Genomic DNA, 17,281 nt, shown 5'->3' with positions numbered 1-17,281 from the left:
GTAGTTTCTAGCCACACATGACTATTTAGATTTAGATTTAGATTGAAGTTAAATAAACTAAGAAATCGGATCCTGTTCTAACCACATTTTTCAGGTGCTCAGTGTTTACTTGTAGCTAACGGATGCTATATTGTACAGCACAGATAGAGAACATCCTCATCCTTGTGGAAAGTACTGTTGCACAGCACTGATCTAGACTTTTCTCTTAGTTGTGGTTCTGGATGTCATGGCATCAAAAAGTTTCTCTGCCTTTTGGTTTGGAAGTTAAAGAAGTAAGATAATTACTTAGGTAGTGAGTATCAGTATCAATCACTGATATCCCAAATTTATTTCTACTTTAGAACTTGTTACAAAGGTTAAGGACTTGACCAGGTATAGTTTCTACTGAACTGCTTGGTTGTAAATATTCTGAGCCAGGTGAGCTGAAAATATGAAGTGGTTTGTTTTTGCATTTTGCCTTTGTAATGGAATTTGATACCTAGCGTGTTTTGAGGTGCATGTGTTTTTTAGAAAGTCAGCAGGTAGTTGCACCTTTTTGTATGTAAGACCATTGCTATTGGGGCTGAAGTTACTGCAAATAGGGCTAAGTTCCAGTTCCCTATCTACATTCCTAGCTGCCGATGTGGTGGGGAAGGCAGACACTAAAGCAAATACATGTACTTTTTATGTTTTTCTTTTGTTTCTTTTTTTTTTTTTTTCCTTTGGCCATGCCACACAACTTGCAGGATCTCAGTTCCCCAAACAGGGATTGAACTCCAGCTACAGCAGTGAAAGTCTGGAATCCTAACCACTATGCCACCAGGGAACTGCCGGTTTTTCTTTTTAAATAGACGTTTTTTAAAGAGCAGATTTAGGTTCACAGCAGAAAGTGCAGAGTTCCCATATACATGTTGCCCCCCCATTGCTGTTTTTATTTTTAAATTTAAGATCCTCTTTGTCCTTACTACCACATAAGTCAGGGAATACTGGATGGCCTTCCTCCACCCCACCCACCCCCGTACATGGGCCTCTCACTGTTGTGGCCTCTCCCGTTGCGGAGCACAGGCTCCGGACGCGCAGGCTCAGCGGCCAACGGGCCTAGCCGCTGCGCGGCATGTGGGATCGGGCACGAACCCATGTCCCCTTCATCAGCTGGCGGACTCTCAAACACTGCGCCACCAGGGAAGCCCTGGATAGTCTTAATTAAGCTCACACTTTAAGAATACACTGGGTGATAAAATTCAGAGGAAGGGATAAAACTATGGTTGTAGCTGTGCAAGTTCTTGAACTTTTCAGGCAAAAAAGGTTGGGAATTATTGAATGGGTTGAGTTGCTAGGCTGTGCTAATTTGTCTTTTTTTAGGAAATAGACATATATTTAACCTAAGTTATTTCAGAAATAGAGAAAAGTGCTAAATGAACACTGAACCACCCCATCTAGAGGCAATCACTGTTCATATTTTAATTTCCTCCCAGACTTTTTTCTGTTTGTGCTAGAGGTGCACATGCCCCTATGTGTAGGTGCAAATTTGGGAGCATACTGCATTACAGTATTGTACCGTTTTTTCCCCCAATTAACATGGTATCAATCTATTTTTAAACACTTTAAAAAGCAGCTGCATGCTATTTCATGCTCTGGATAGATCTGGTTAAGACTGTTCTCTGTTATAAGGACATTTAGATTATTTATAGATATTTTTTCACGGTTTTAAGCAGGGACACAGAGTACACTTTTTTCCCTTAGCTTCTGATGGACCGAAGAGACTTATAAAGGAAAGCCTGTGGTGTCCTGGTGAGCACCCATTAGGACTTTGGCGTTCCTTTTCTGTTCTCTGTTGGTTGGCAGCAGCGTGAAATGCCTTGTTTTATAATATACTAGAGAAAGGACTCTTGTTCTTTTGAGACTGATGATGGAGAAAAACTTGAGAACAAAAGTGCTTGGCTAAATCACTTTTTTTCCCTTTTTAGTTCTTGAAATCATGAATCCTGTTTATAGCCCGGGTTCTTCTGGGGTTCCCTATGCAAATGCCAAAGGAATTGGTTATCCAGGTAAGCAAGTAAAATTTTGTTTCCATTATTGAACTTTGAACACGTGGTGAATTTCTTTGTCACTAAGAATGCTTTTGATGGACAAACCCAGCTCAAGTGGCTTAGATAGGGAAGAAAATGTATTGGCTCATGGAATTGAAAAATCAGGAGCTTGATCTGGCTTTGGTCAAAGGCTGATCTGGTGGCTTCAAGGGTGGGGACTGGCGTCTAGTTTCTCTACTTCCTGTGTTCAGCTTCACTTCCTCAGTGTCCTCTCAGTGTGGGTCACAGGTCACACTTCTCCCCATTGTGGTTCTGTGGTGCTCAGCCCCTCCCTTGGCTGTGAGTCTGTTCATCTGGCTCTGGCTCTGGCTCTGATCTTGTTCCCTCCATGCCAGCACCAGGGCCAGGAGGGGAGTCTGCTGATGAATTTAGGCCTGAGTCATGTTCCCCACCTTACTGAAGTCTGCTAGTCCAACATGGGCTGTGATGGAGGAGGTGAAGTGCAATTTGGGGGAATAGGAGTTGGTGGTCAAAAATAGCAAATTGTTGTCCTAATTAAAAGGAATAGTTATTTGTAGTATTACAATTGTGGGTTTAGATATGGTGGAACAGATACTCTTAAAACCCTGTTGCTCAAAACCCTTGGAAAATTGAATAAAACATTTCAAAAACGTTTAACTGAACTTGCAAGAAAGTAAGAGATTTCTGCAGCTGAATATGAAAGCGATATAAAAACCAGAGCATTTGGCCATTGAATTGATGCGCCTGCCCTAGGGGCATTTGTTACTTGTGGGTTTTAGCAACCCATTTGGGGACAGAAATTGAGGGCTTTGGCCCTTGTAAGGCTGGGAGTTGGAGTGGGACCCCTCATCAGTCTGATTCCTCCAGAGGGCGATACTCCCATTGGAGAGGTAGAGCAAACAATCCATGCACTTGCTCCGTGGGGAATTTCAGTTTCTGCTTGGGCTCTGGGAAGGGAGAACTCTTTTCTAAGAATTTGTAACTATTCAGGGATGTTTCAGGCTCTACTTTGAATTACTTGTCCTTCCCAGGGGGTCCATACATCGAGAAACTAACATAAAAAAAATAGTCTCTAGGCTGCACTATTCCCTGGAGCACCTGAGGGCAGCAGGTGCAGAACTGCTGTGGAGGCAAATGTTCTCAACCCAGGTTGTGTGGTTTTCCCACAAAGTTCTGCCTATTAACAAGTCACAGTTATTACAGAACACTGTGATGTTATTTGTCATGTCAGAGTCACCAGTCATGATAGACAGCAGGAACAAAACAGGTAGAAACCATATCACACAAGCATGGTTAGAATTACTGAATATGCAAAAGAAAGAATATCGAAAAGAACCAACTGGAACTTAAATGGAAAGAAAAAAAAAAGGCGTTTGAACAAAATTCAAGTTAAGCTGCAGATAAAACACTGCTAAAGGGAGGACCAGAATGCAATGTAAGGAAAGGGGGAAACAGACTGGTTAAGAAATAGAGGTGTTAGGATGAGAAGCTTTGAGGAGAATTAAAAGCTGCAGAAGGACAAAGTAGAGAGACTAGAAGAAAAGGAGTGCCAGGATTTTCCAGAATTGATAAAAGGTGGTTTAGTGATAAGGCCTACTGTCTTTAATGAATTAACACTAGTTTAAACAGAAGGCTGAATAGCTGAAGAGAATCCTGTGTAAATCTGAAACCAGGGAATAGGCAAAACCTGATGGTATTAGCATTACCTGAGAGACTGTATAATGAAACATTGGTTGCCTGTCAAACCAGTTCTGTGCACTTTTTATTTGATTTTTTAACATCCTTATGGGAGTATAATTGCTTTACAATGGTGTGTTAGTTTCTGCTTTTTAACAAGGTGAATCAGCTGTATGTATACACATGTTCCCATATCTGTTCCCTCTGGCATCTCCCTCCCATGTGTACTTTTTTAGGGGTTTTCTTGGTCTTAAAATTATACTTAAAAGAAAATTTCTGTAACTTTAAATCTGTTTAAAATTTTATAGTTTCTTATTTTATCCATTTCTTTATACCTGTCTTGCCTATTTTCTAGGTTTTAGTATTTTAGTCTCCTTGACTTTCATTAAAACTCTCTAGATCAGCAAGGGTTTAGTGTAGGAACTGGTAACCACTCTAGGTACTTTGAATAGGAGTGGGAGATAAACATAGCGAAATAATGTGCCTACAGAATTTTGAGGCTAGCATAACTTCAGTACCAAAAGCTAACACGACATTACAAGGAAAGGAAGTGCTTTTATACCACTTTATACTTTTATACCAGTACATGCAGAGGCTTGTCCATCACCTTCTAAAATTTACATTTAATGGGAAAAAAGAAACACTTCCCAACAACTTCATATTTTAATTGTAGTAATATGGTCAGCCCTTCACATCCGTGGATTTGCATATTGTGTCCTGGAACCAATACCCCTAGGATACTGAGGAATGACAATAATTGGGTTCATATGCACCATCTTACTGTTCTTTTCTAATTGATAGCACCTGTTGGTTTTTTGTTTTGTTCACTTTCTTTTTCTTCTTTTGGATTAACCAAGTATTTTTCATTAAATTTTTCCTTTTAATTTTTGAAGAATTCTTTTGCTATTTAGTGATAACTCTAAAGATTACAACACTTTTTGCTCCCCCTCCCCTCCCCCCTCCCCTCCCACCACGCCCCCGCCTCTCCTCCTCTCCTCGCCCCCCCCCACTTTTTTTTTTTTTTGGTGGTACATGGGCCTCTCACTGTTGTGGCCTCTCCTGTTGCGGAGCGCAGGCTCAGCGGCCATGGCTCACGGGCCCAACTGCTCTGCGGCATGTGGGATCTTCTCGGCCCAGGGCACGAACCCGTGTCCCCTGCGTCAGGAGGTGGACTCCCAACCACTGTGCCACCAGGGAAGCCCTCCTCTCCCCTTTTACTGCATGTCTGCTAGCAGTGAATTTTGTTTTAGTTTGTGAAATGTTTTTATTTTGCTTTCATTTTTGGAGCATATTTTTGATGAGTGTGTTGGTTTTCTGTGGCTGCTATAACTAATTGTTACAAAGTTTGTGGCTTAAAAACCACAGAAACTTGGGCTTCCCTGGTGGCGCAGTGGTTGAGAGTCCGCCTGCCAATGCAGGGGACACGGGTTCGTGCCCCGGTCCGGGAAGATCCCACATGCTGCAGAGCAGCTGGGCCCGTGAGCCATGGCCTCTGAGCTTGCGTGTCCAGAGCCTGTGCTCCGCAACGGGAGAGGCCACAGCAGTGAGAGGGCTGCGTATCACAAAAAAAAAAAAAAAAAAAAACAAAAAAAAAAAACTCACAGAAACTTATTCTCTCACAGTTGTGGGAGCCAGAAGTCCAAAATTCAGGTGTTAGCAGGGCCTCACACCCTCTGGAGGCTCGAGATAAGAATCCTTTCTTGCCTCTTGAAGTTTCTGGAAGCTTTCAGCATTCCTTGACATGAATAGCCTTGTGGCAGCATCATTCCGGCTTCTACTTTCATGGTTACATCATCTTCTGGTCTGTGTTTGATATGCGGACACTTGGCATTGGGTTTAGGACCCCACCACCCGTAATCCATGATGTTCTTATCTCAAGGTCCTTAACTTATGTCTACAAAGACTCTTTCCAAATAAGGTAACATTTATAGGTTCCAGGGATTTGATAATGTATCTTTTGGGGGGGGGCGGGGTTTGCCTACCATACTGAGTATACAGTTTTAGGTTGGCAGTAATTTTCTCTCAGCACTTAAAAGGTAGTTGTATTGTCTTCCAGTTTCTGTCAGAATTACTTTTGTTTCTTTGGAGTTAGTATATCCCTTCCCTCCCCCCTGCCCCCCCCACCCTGCTGCTTTTAAAATATCTTTGTTTTTACTGTGAAATGGCTAGATGTGATTGTCTTTGTGTTTAATCTTGCTTAGTGCTCACAGAGCTGCTTGACTCTGGCTTGATTGTTCAGAGGGCAGTAGAAGGAAGAAATGGGGAGGAAAAAATATCTCCTCTGAAGTGAAGGTAGTTTTTCCAGAAGAGTGGGCTTTAGTCTCACTTTAAGGAGAACACTTTTAAATAGCTTGGAGAGCTCAAAACTGCTGTTTAGGGAACTGAAAACCAAATGAGCCAAGAACAACATTTAAAAGAAGCCCTGGCACAGCAGCAGGAGGATGAGGAGTTGGCTCAGCATGGTTCTGAGCCCAGGGATGAAGAAGCCAGGCTCCTCCCAGAGGCACGGAAAGCCTCAGGCATCTGGCTCAGCTGCAGGGGGCAGGGGGTGGGGTGGGGTTTCTCTCACGGGGTCTCCCAGGGCACTCACCCCTCCCTGCCCCACCCCACTACTACCTTCACCCTTCCTCCCTCCACCTCCGAAACCCAGGGGCAGCTTGAGCCCCCAGTGACCCTCTCAGCAGCCCAGATTCTCCCCCGGAGCCTGACAAGTTCTAGGACTGGAAGCCAGGCTAGCAAGGCTGGTGCCAGAGGTGCAGTCGGGCCTGGAAAGAGTGTGTGGGGGGGGACTGGAGCCTTAAAGGCCACCCACATCCTTCAAGGGGAGGGAGGAACGCATCTTTTTAACAGTACTTCTCAGGGGTCAGCCTGCTCCCCACCCCATGGTGATCCATGCTCCCTTGACACAGACCACCTCCTAACTGTCCCCCTCAGTTCCGCTCTAAGGGGTCTTCTGAGCCCTAAGGGGTCCTCTGATGTCAGTGACAGCGTAGGTCCCGACCTCTAGTCAGTTGAGGCCAGCGCACTTCAGGGGTCCCTCCAGTCCCCTCCCTGTCGTCGTGTCCCGTCCTCCCCCCCCCACCCCCACCCCCACCCCCGCTACTTTATCTAATAGAGGAAGGAGCGCAGTCAAGGGACCTGCGAGCCTGTGGATGAGTTTTAAGCCCAAGAGCCCGAGGTGCAATTAAATATTATTGGAACCTACTGTAAGGTGGGGGAGGGGAGGCTAGGAGGCTGCATCCCACCGCGGTGGGTCCAGCTCTGCGACCCTGCACCCCCCCATCCCCTCCCTGGCTTCCCCAACTTCAGCAGGAGGAGCTCCGCAACCCCACCCAGTCCTTTGCAGCTCTGGCTCCTGGATTCCCCTCTGGACTCACAGGTTGGCCCCCCACCCCACCCACGGGCAGAGCACGTAGGGCAGGGGCCAGATGAGGGACCAAAGATCCCCGGACGAAGATGTTGCACGCGGCTCTTCTAAACAGCAGGGGCGGCTTGGAGCAAACCTGAGCTCTAGTTTTCTAAGTCATAAGAAATACACAATTTAAAGACTTTGTTGGCCGACTGCAGTCTGTGGATCACCCGTGGTCTGTATTATCAGTTTATCTTTTTCTTTTCTTTTTCACCCATAAGGTCCTGTGGCTTGCCGTTCCTCGTGTTTTTTTCATAGAATGTAATAAACAAGTGTATTAAAAATTATAGGTGATCCAGTTGATATCTTCCTTTGTTAACCACACAGGATGTTGCTTGATCTTTTTTTTCCCCCCAGCTTTACTGAGGTATGATTGATAAATAAAAACCGTATATATTTAGGTTGTACAATGTGGGTTTTTTTTAAGGTGTACGTGATGATTTAATGTATGTATATGTCGTGAAATAATTACCACGATTAAGTATCTCCAAATATCATCACATTGGGGATTAGGGTTTCAACATGTAAATTTTGGAGGGGACACAGACATATCATGCCCCCAGGCCAACTATGTCTATATATTCTAATTTTGCCTCTGTTGCATGAGGGTATCGGACCCTGAGCTGGAGTTAGGAGTTCAGACGTGGTAGGGGTGTGTAACGCTTGTAAGATCTTGTGGGGTGGAAGCAGTACTGGGTGTGCGAGAGTGTGGTGCGAGCGTGCAGTGTCGGCGGGCTCATTGGGGAGCCCTGGGGCAGCACTGGCAGGTAGAGGAGGCCTCGGCAGGCAGAAGTGGCCGTGGAAAGCACTGCTGCTGAAGGCTCTCCGCCCGCATCCTCCTCCCCCCGGCTGAACAGCAGGTTGTTTTCTGGAATAGAGATGCAGGTGATGGTGGTCACTTGGCTTTGTCAACTTAATGATTGTTCCCGGTAGGTTCACAAAGGTTTGCCTTGTTCTTATTTATATTTTATAATACATAGTACGGCTGCATAACCCTTCATCTTGTGGGGGTTTCCATAATTTTATTCAACCAGTTCTTTGCATGGGTATGTCGTTTGAAGTCTTTTGCTATTCCAGTAATAACTGCAGTTGATAGTGTTTGTGAAAATTATCTTCAGGGTGGATTCCTTGAGGTGGGATTGCCAGTGGAGAGAGTAAAAGCAGATGTGATTTATTTTTCCTATTATTCTTTTTTAAAATTTTTATTTTATATTGGAGTATAGTTGATTAACAACGTTGTGTTAGTTTCAGGTGTACAGCAGAGTGATTCACTTATACATATACATGTATCTATTCTTTCTCAAATTCTTTTCCCATTTAGGTTATTACAGAATATTGAGCAGAGTTCCCTATACTATACAGTAGGTCCTTGTTGCTTATCTATTTTAAATATAGCAGCGTGTACGTGTCAATCCCAAACTCCCAATCTATCCCTCCCCCCACCCTTACCCCTTGGCAACCCTAAGTTCTTTCTCGAAGTCTGTGAGTCTGTTTCTGTTTTGTAAGTAAGTTCATTTGTATCTTTTTTTTTTAAGATTCCACATATAAGCGATACCACATGATATTTGTCTTTCTCTGTCTGATTTACTTCACTTAGTATGATAATCTCCAGGTACATCCATGCTGCTGTAAATGGCATTATTTCATTCTTTTTAATGGCTGAGTAATACTCCGTTGTAGGTATACCACATCTTCTAAAGCAGATGTAATTTTAAAGGTACTGCCAATTTCCCTTCTTGCGTAGGATTTTTACTGCTTTGCAGTCCTACCAGAAGGGTGTGAGACTGTTGTTTACCCCACCACCTTGCCAAGAAAGCGTGTCCTCAGCTTTTGGATTTGTGCCAGCCTGAAGTTAGAAATGGTAGTTGGCAGTTCTCTCTGTCCATGTCTTCCATTGTTTTTTTTTCTTTTGGGTTTTCGTTTTTTTTTACTTTAAAAGTTATTTATATATTAAGTGTATTTGCCCTTTGTCTAAATAATTTGCAAGTATATTTCTTGTAAAAAGCTAAGTCTTTTTTACGCAGCTAGTGGTATTTAAGTTTTTGTTTTTATGAAGTGATTGGGATTTGGGATCACTTCCAGTCTCGTGCAAGAGGGGGAGTCTGGGCAGTGTAATTTTTAGCTTGCCAGACCCTGCCTGCCAGAAAGGAGGTAGAGTCGGTGTTGGAGGAGATACTCGGCAAGGGGCGTTTTCAGGAGGACAGTGCTGTGACTGGGAAGAGGGACAGGAGGGGAGGGAACGGGGGTTCCCAACCGTGTTGATTTGGAACCCTGCAGATTAGAATTCTCTGGAGGGATTACAGCTTCTCACAACCAGTTGTGTCAGTAGTAAAGACTAGCAAACCTGGGTCATCTTGGCTCTGTGCCCTGAACGTAGAGAAGGCTCTTTAAGGCCCCATCGTCACGTGGTAAGTGGATCCAGCTGAGCTGTGAGGGACCTGGAGCGAATAACTGAGGCCACTCTGGTTTTGACTGAAACACTACATCTTTCTTGATGTTTCTGTTGTGTTCACGTGATCAGTTAGTTGTTGTAGTTCAGTCTTATTAAGGATTCCTCATTTGTGTTAATAAAGGTCAGGTTGCTTGCAAACGGAATGTGTGATTGGATTTTTCCCAGTTCCATTTGTGTATGGTGCTGGTTAGAGCCCGTTTAGCATGTGAAGCTCGCAACTCTCATTACTCTTGCTAAGTAATAAATTAGGTGATTAGAATCGAAAATAAAATTGCCAGAAGAATTGGGAGTTTCCTGACTTCAGCTTAGGGTTTTTTTTTTTACTTCATTCTAATTCAGGTTCTGTCAAATAAATTTTTTTAATTGTAGAAAGTTGTAAGCATTTATATTCTTAGGTTTAAAAGACGTGTTTAGGATTGTGACCCATCACAGCTCTGAGGAGAGGAGACAAGTGGAGACCACCTGCTCAGCACCCATAGCACTGTTGGGCTCCTGAAGTCAGTCTGGGAGTTGTGGTAAAGAAGCTGAGGACAGCTGGGACTGTGGGAGCCCTGGTTTTAAAATCACATTGTTCTTTGTTTTTCTCCAGCTGGTTTCCCCATGGGCTATGCAGCAGCAGCTCCTGCCTATTCCCCCAACATGTACCCTGGAGCGAATCCTACTTTCCAAACAGGTATGCAGGCCGTATGTACTGGGTGGCAAAAGTGCTTTGTCCATGTTGCTGGGGGAGAATGTCAAGTGGATGGATTTTGAGAAGGGCGATTATAGAATTGGGATTTGGGGTTGAATTGATTTATTGGTTCATAAAATTAGGCTTCTTAGTAAGTACAATAAAAGCTTAATTCTTATTGCACATAAAGCTTTGTATCAATATATTGCATTTATGGCGTCCTTCCACAACATGGATCTTCATTCCAATCATAGCTTTTTACAGGTAACTAGTTGTGCCAGAACATGTATGTATTTATGAAATAGTGTTGATTATTAGAAACTAAAGATCATATTGCCATGTTAATAAGTAGAATTTCCATGTTGCTAACATTTTTAGAGATAACTGATTTCTCTCTAGAACTTGAGCACCTTGATTATGGCTTTAAAAGAAAGTCTTATTTTCTGTGCAAGGTGCATGAGGATAGTTTCTGATTTTAGAAATCAGTGGTACAATTGAAAGTGGAATTTGTTTGGGTCTGGTCCTTGTAAAGACAGTTTTTTTTAACGGGACTTTCCTCTTTGAGCCTGCATTTTGGTGTTGGCTCATTCCAGGATTTATTCACTCAGGGTGGACTTTGTGATTCTGCTGCAGCAGTGGTGGCCTACACTCTGACCTGAAGGCTCAGCCTCACGGGTCTGCTGGGGTGCTTCTTTGTCCCTCAGAACCCCTAGCCTCACATAGTTAACTTGACAGGAGAGGAGACAGCAGCAGTGTCCTTTTCCTGAGTTCTTCCAATTTGATAATCATAAAATTCTTCCTTCCTTCTGTGGCCCTTCTGTCCATGACTCCCATTCCATTCCCACGCTGACTGCCTTTGTTCACCCTATAGCTCACGCCCAGAGAAAGACCTTCTTAGCTTCGTCTTCCTGCTCCCAAGCTTTCTCTCTTTGCCTTCACGTTCCCTGAACTTACACCAGGGTAATGTTTGCAGTATGAAGGTTTCCCATGACTAAGACACAGTGAATCCTAGAGTCCCAATTTTAAATCCCTAGCTCTTTGACACATCGACCTGTTCTTTCCAAAAGAGATTTTGTTTTGTTTTTGCATAGCTTTTATTCACACTCTTTCTCTCCCAAGAACTAGAGAACCTGCTACTTTGTGCCATCTTTTGGGATCTGTTATGGAATATCCCTTCCCTGAGACAAGCCGTATTATGTTATTACTCACTAGATTATTTAAGGGCCAAATGGCACCACCATCTCCTTTTGTGAAACATCTCATCTTGTTTAACTTTTTTTTTTTTTTTTTTTTTTTTTGCGGTAAGCGGGCCTCTCACTGTTGTGGCCTCTCCCGTTGCGGAGCACAGGCTCCGGACACGCAGGCCTAGCGGCCATGGCTCATGGGCTTAGTTGCTTCGCGGCATGTGGGATCTTCCCGGACCAGGGCACGAACCCGTGTCTCCTGCATCGGCAGGCGGATTCTCAACCACTGCGCCACCAGGGAAGCCCTTGTTTAACTTTTTAAAAACAGCTCTCTGAAGGTCTGAATGACATTCAGTAAACTGCATATATTTAAAGGGTACTTGATCTGATGTATGCCACCTTCTCAGTCTAGCATGAACATATCCCTCATCCCCAGAAGTCTTCTCCTGCCCCTTGTGACCTCACCTAGGCTCCAGGAAGTCACTCATCTGTGTTCTCTCACTACAGATCGTTTGTAGTTTCTAAAATTTTGTATAAGTGAATCATATTGAATGTCCTTTTTGGGGACTGGCTTTCATTCAGGATAATTTTTGACATCCATGTTGTAGTGTGTATCAGTAGTTCGTTTCTTATTAATTATTGTTGGGTAGTATTGCATTGTACAGAAATAGCACAAATTGCTTATCCCTTCACTGGTCGATGAACACTGGGACTGTCTGCGGTCTGAGGCTGTTACGCATGAAACCGCTGTGAATACTTGTGTACATTCTTCATGTGGACATACCTTTTCATTTCTCTTGAGTAAATACAGAGGAGTAGAGCAGCTGGCTCTTAAGGCAGGCATATGTTTAACTTTGTAAGAAGCTCCCACACTGTCTTCCAAAGGAGTTGTGCGGTGGAGGAGAGTTCAGGTTCCTTTATATCTTTGCTAATACTTGATATAGTAATTCTTTTTAATTTTAGCCATGCTAGTGAATATGTAGTGATTTCTTACTGTAGTTTTAATTTGAACTTATCTAATGACTAATAATGTTGAACATCTTTTCATGTGCCTGTTTGCCACTTGTGTGTCTTTGGTTAAGTGTTTGTATACATCTTTTTCTACCTGTCAGTTTTTAAGTTTGTTTTCTTATTGTTGGGTTTGAGAGTTCTTTATTAGATATATGATTTGCAAATATACTTTCATAGTCTGTGGCTCTTCACAGTGTCTTTAAAAGATCAAGAGTTTTAAAATTTAATGAAGTTCACTTTATCATCTTGTTCTTTTATAAATCACGGTTTTGGTGTCGTTTCTAAGAAACCTTTGCTAACCCAGCATCACAAAGGTTTTCTCCTAGAAGTTTTATAATTTTAGGTTTTGCATTTAGGTTTATGACCCATTTTGGATTAATTTTTCTATATGGTGGTAGGAATGGATTGAAGTTGATGTTTGCGTTTTAGTTGTTTTTTACTGTATGTGATCATGCTGCAGACCACAATAAAATGTCAGTGTTCTAGAATTCTCCAGCATAGCTCACTTGTACTCATTTTTTCTGTGGAGTACAAATTGATGTAAAAATGTACTGAAAGCTTCCAACTTTCTTATTCTTTTACAAAAAGAGCCTCAGGTTTATTTGAGGCTGGTGAAGCCGTTTTCCTTGCCCAGGGTGTGAAGTGCTCCCCTGAAGGGAAGGTTTGGTGTTTAGTGGGCTGGTGCTGGTGTCTGATAGCTTCCTCCTCTGGCCAACCTGTAGAGCAGGTGCCATTCCTCTTCTCTTGCGTGTTTCCTTTCTTGTAGGGAGATGGGCTCTTTCTTGCCTCTTTTCCAAGACTGTTCTCAAGCTGTTCCTCTAACCCAGAAGCTGGGGCAGGCAGGTGGGAGTAGTGGTCTTGGTGGGAACGGTGGCTGCCAAGAGGGCCTGCCTTGTTGAAAGGGGTGTCCACTGATGGGTGCTGGATAGTTGTTGGCTCCCACACTGCTGGCCCAGCATTGCCAGATCTTCAGATTTTTAGAAGCTGGGAATAAAGATGTATGTGAAATTTAGGAATGAAAAAGATAAAAGGCACTTGGAAGGTCCTGCCGGTGTCACGCAAGTGCTTGCAGCCACCTGATCTGAGTCTAGGCTACAGCTGTGCTCCCTTCCTTTTTTGGGATCTTCAGCATTTTTCATAGCTTGAATTTTTAAATTTCCTTTTTCAGTGGGCTTTTTTTCTTATGTGATGAGTAAGCCAAAATTGTCACTACAGAAATATTAAACAAAATTTTTCTCCATGTCTGCTGCTTTCTCAATGTTCTGGTTCTCTCACCACCAGATTTTCAGACAAAGCTGATGTATAGTATAGGGGTTGTGTATGTGGCTTTTAAAGCACTTTTACAACCCTAACACTGCTTATTTCTTAGCTCTTACAAGTGTGACATAGGGAGGTTTTAGAGAACCTTGTGAGGAGATGTCGTGTCTTTTGGTGAAAGAGTCCATTACTCAGAATCTGGAAATGGAGGTGGTATTCATTTTATCCTCATGAACAAGCCTAGTAGGCTGAGTACATGTGTGACCAGAGAGGGCTGTCTTTTTTGGAATCAGAACAATATATTGGAACGAGTTTGGGCTGTAGCATTAGCAAGATGTGGCTCAAATCCTGACTCTGTCACTCCTGGGAAAGACGTTTCATTTTTGGCATTTTGTTTAACGAATCATTATATCTCCTCAGCTGTGTTATTTGAGGATTCTAGCTGCAAGCACGCTATCAAGCTCCCAAGGCACCAAGGATGCACGTTCAGGCTTCTGTTCTATTCCCATTTATAGCCAGGAGTATCTGTAACTAATATTTGCATTGATCATCTGAAATCATCAAGAAAACATTCAGTTCTTTGTAGTAAGCTCTGTGTAAGAGGTGATTTAGATATTATACATTGGCACGTATTTTTAAAAGATGAGAACGTTGCTAAGAGTGATGGAAAGGCTTCTGTGGTTGCTGCCATGCATGACTGGATGGTGGATAAATTGGGGAAACATTTTTGGAGGACAGTTTGGCAATATAATAGAAAGAAGCTTAAAAATGAGAGTAATCAGTTATGCGAATATTTATGTATACGTGCAGATATATCTAGTAAAGTAATGGTTCGATTAAACTGTTGGTTTATTTCAGTGTTTAACTGGTCTTATTACTTGTGTATGAGGGATGTTTAGTAAGTGGAAATGCTTTACGATGTGCCACTTTCTTTCTTTTTAAGCTCAGAATTATGTCCATGAAGTAAGATCCCAGGTTTGTTTAAAAGTTTCACTTACGGCAGCCACACAGGAGAGAAGAACATTAGTGTGTTAACAGGTTGTGGGGTCATGGCCTCTGTTTCTCTCTGTCACTTAAGTTAAAGGTTTACATTCACATAGTTTAAAGATTCCTGGTTTTCCTTCCTACCCCTGTTAACTGTGACCCTGTGAACATTGCTCACTGCTGTGAACGAGTGGCTGTTTTCTTCTGCAGTTAGTTTTTCTTCCCAGGACCTAGTGTCTTTTATTAGATTTCTGTAACCACAAAGTTAATTAAACCCTCAACTTCCCCCCAGGTATGGGGTCTCTTCTCAGCCTTTTAGGCCACGTAAGGTGTTCGTGTTTTCTTTTCTTGGTGATGTCTTTTTGAAACCCTCTCTCCTACTCTGGCCTGGGCTGCTTGTCCTCTGGGCCTTACACTGGGTCGTTCTCCTCCATTATCCCAGGGAGTTCTCTTCTCTTCCCTTGCACTTGATACCTTGTCTCCTTTCTTAGTTTACTCTGGTTTTAGTGGAGGATCTTTTTCAGTAATCTCCCAGGAGAATATGGGAGAGTCACAGTTTTGAGATTTTTTCATGTCGGAAAACATTTTATTCTGCACTCACAGTTCATTGTTAGTCTGTCTGGATATAGAATTTTAGGCTAGCAGTTATTTTCCTCAGAATTTTGAGGACATTGCCGAACTGTTTGCCAGTTTCGTTGTTGCTGCTGAGAATGCCGGTACCTTTCTGATGCTTGGTTGACTGAGCTGGGCTTCTCTTTGGTGCTCTGTAGTGGTTCTGTCTCCAGGTTCTGAAATTTCGTGATGCTGTGTTTGGTGCAGGTCGTTCCTCCTCACATATACTATATGTTTCTGAATTTCCAAATTTTCTAAATAAATTTCTTATACTCAGAAAGTTATTATATGAAATTTGTGTGGTTCGCGGTACTTTTGGGGAAAAATGATCTATTCCGATGTAAAAAGCTTCTGGCCCCTCACAGCAGTTTGAGAGCAGTGGCCCTGTGCATGAGTTCTGCCCAGAGAGGAGGTCAGCCTGCGGTGATGCATGTTTGCTGAGAGTGAGGAGGAAGAAGGCTGTGACCAGTGTATTTATTGTCTGTGTGGCACCCTTATAAGTGGTCTTTAGGGAAGGAGCATCTGGAAAGCTGGTAGTGTTTTTGAAAGACCAAGCAATGAGTGTGTTTGGTTTTGCATGGTGAATGGTTGGCAGACCAAAATATTATTTCACAAAGTGTCTATTTTGGATACTATGAGATGTATGTGTGTTTATTTATGTATTTTTTAATTTTAAGTTTGTAAGACTCCTGTTTAGGTTCTCTGGTGTGAGACAGTGGATCTGGTGTTACAGAAAACAAAAAGGAAAGTGCCTATACACATGTTGTTTTTAATTGACTGGGAGACATGTTTGCTCTCCTTGAAATTGGTTTGTCTTCAGTGTTGGATAGAAAGTGATGTAATATTCATGCCCATACAAAAAACCAAAATCAATTTTCTCAAGAGTTCAGGACATAGCTCACAGTTACAAGAATAAGCAGTAAGATAATATATATTAAAAATTGTTACTATAATTAGAAATAGTGGGTGACTATTTTTCCAACATACAGAGAAGCTGAAAAAAATTCACAGTGAGCATCTCCATATGGACTGCCAAGAGTCTATAATTAAAGTTTTAAAAATCAACTTAAAAAAAAATTTATTTTCTTTATTTTTTTGGCTGCGTAGGATCTTAGTTGTGTGTGGGCTCTTTGTTGTGGCATGCGGGCTTCTCCCTAGTTGTGGTGCGTGGGCTTCTCTCTAGTTGTGGCATGCGGGCTCCAGGGTGCGTGGGCTCTGTAGTTTGAGGCACGCAGGCTCTCTCGTTGAGGCGCACGAGCTCAGTAGTTGTGGTGCACAGGCTTAGTTGCCCTGCAGTATGTGGGATCTTTGTTCTCCAACCAGGGGTTGAACCCACGTCCCCTGCATTGGAAGGCGGATTCTTTACCACTGGACCACTAGGGAAGTCCCTAAAATCAACTTTTAAAATTAAACATTTTACTCCATCCATCCTTCAGTCCATCTTGTTTTTTCATGTGTTTTGAAGTAAGTTGTGGATGTCAGGACGCTTTTCCCCATCTACTTCAGTGGGCATATTGTTAATATTTGTTTACAGTTCTTTTAGGTTTTGTTTTTAGGTGAAATTTACATATATGAAATGCTCACATTTTAAATATACCATTCATTGTATTCTGACAAACGCATACACGTGGTACCTTCTTGGAGTCATCTCTTTATCTTCAATAAAGTGTACATATGAGGCAGGTGTTATAAAAAAGATATCTCAGATGATTAAGAGACCTCAGGCCTGCTGGATGGATTTCTACAACAGTAGGCCTCTAGCCTCCCTTAAAAGAAAAGCTCGACATCGTAGGTTGGCCTATCATTGACTGTGGTAAATAAGGGACTTTACCTTTTTTTCAATGGATGTGGTGGGCCAGAAGAGTGCTTCTGAATCAGAGGGCCTCTCTCTGGAGAGGCGTATGCTTAGATCTTCCTAACTTTGCTTTCATACCGTGTCCTTAGCAGCTTATTCCGGTGGACAGCTTCCAGCTTCTCTTCAGTGCAAGCTCCAGG

The 17,281-nt window shown here is 42.7% G+C and overlaps 1 protein-coding gene across 4 annotated transcripts in view; it reads left to right on the top strand.

Annotated features, from left to right (window-relative positions):
- FAM168B (family with sequence similarity 168 member B) overlaps positions 1–17,281 on the top strand; it is a 47,839-nt gene that overhangs the window by 15,653 nt on the left and 14,905 nt on the right. For all 4 annotated transcript variants that reach the window (XM_067025779.1, XM_059052634.2, XM_067025780.1 and 1 more), the window contains exons 2-3: positions 1,947–2,027; positions 10,158–10,241. In XM_067025779.1, coding sequence (XP_066881880.1) covers positions 1,947–2,027; positions 10,158–10,241 — 165 coding nt within the window. The remainder of the gene's footprint in view (positions 1–1,946; positions 2,028–10,157; positions 10,242–17,281) is intronic.

This window comes from Kogia breviceps, chromosome 2, assembly GCF_026419965.1.
Source record: "Kogia breviceps isolate mKogBre1 chromosome 2, mKogBre1 haplotype 1, whole genome shotgun sequence".
Taxonomy (NCBI): domain Eukaryota; kingdom Metazoa; phylum Chordata; class Mammalia; order Artiodactyla; family Physeteridae; genus Kogia; species Kogia breviceps.
The sequence above is the reverse complement of the archived record's forward strand: the minus strand, read 5'-3'. Positions and strand labels throughout refer to the sequence as shown.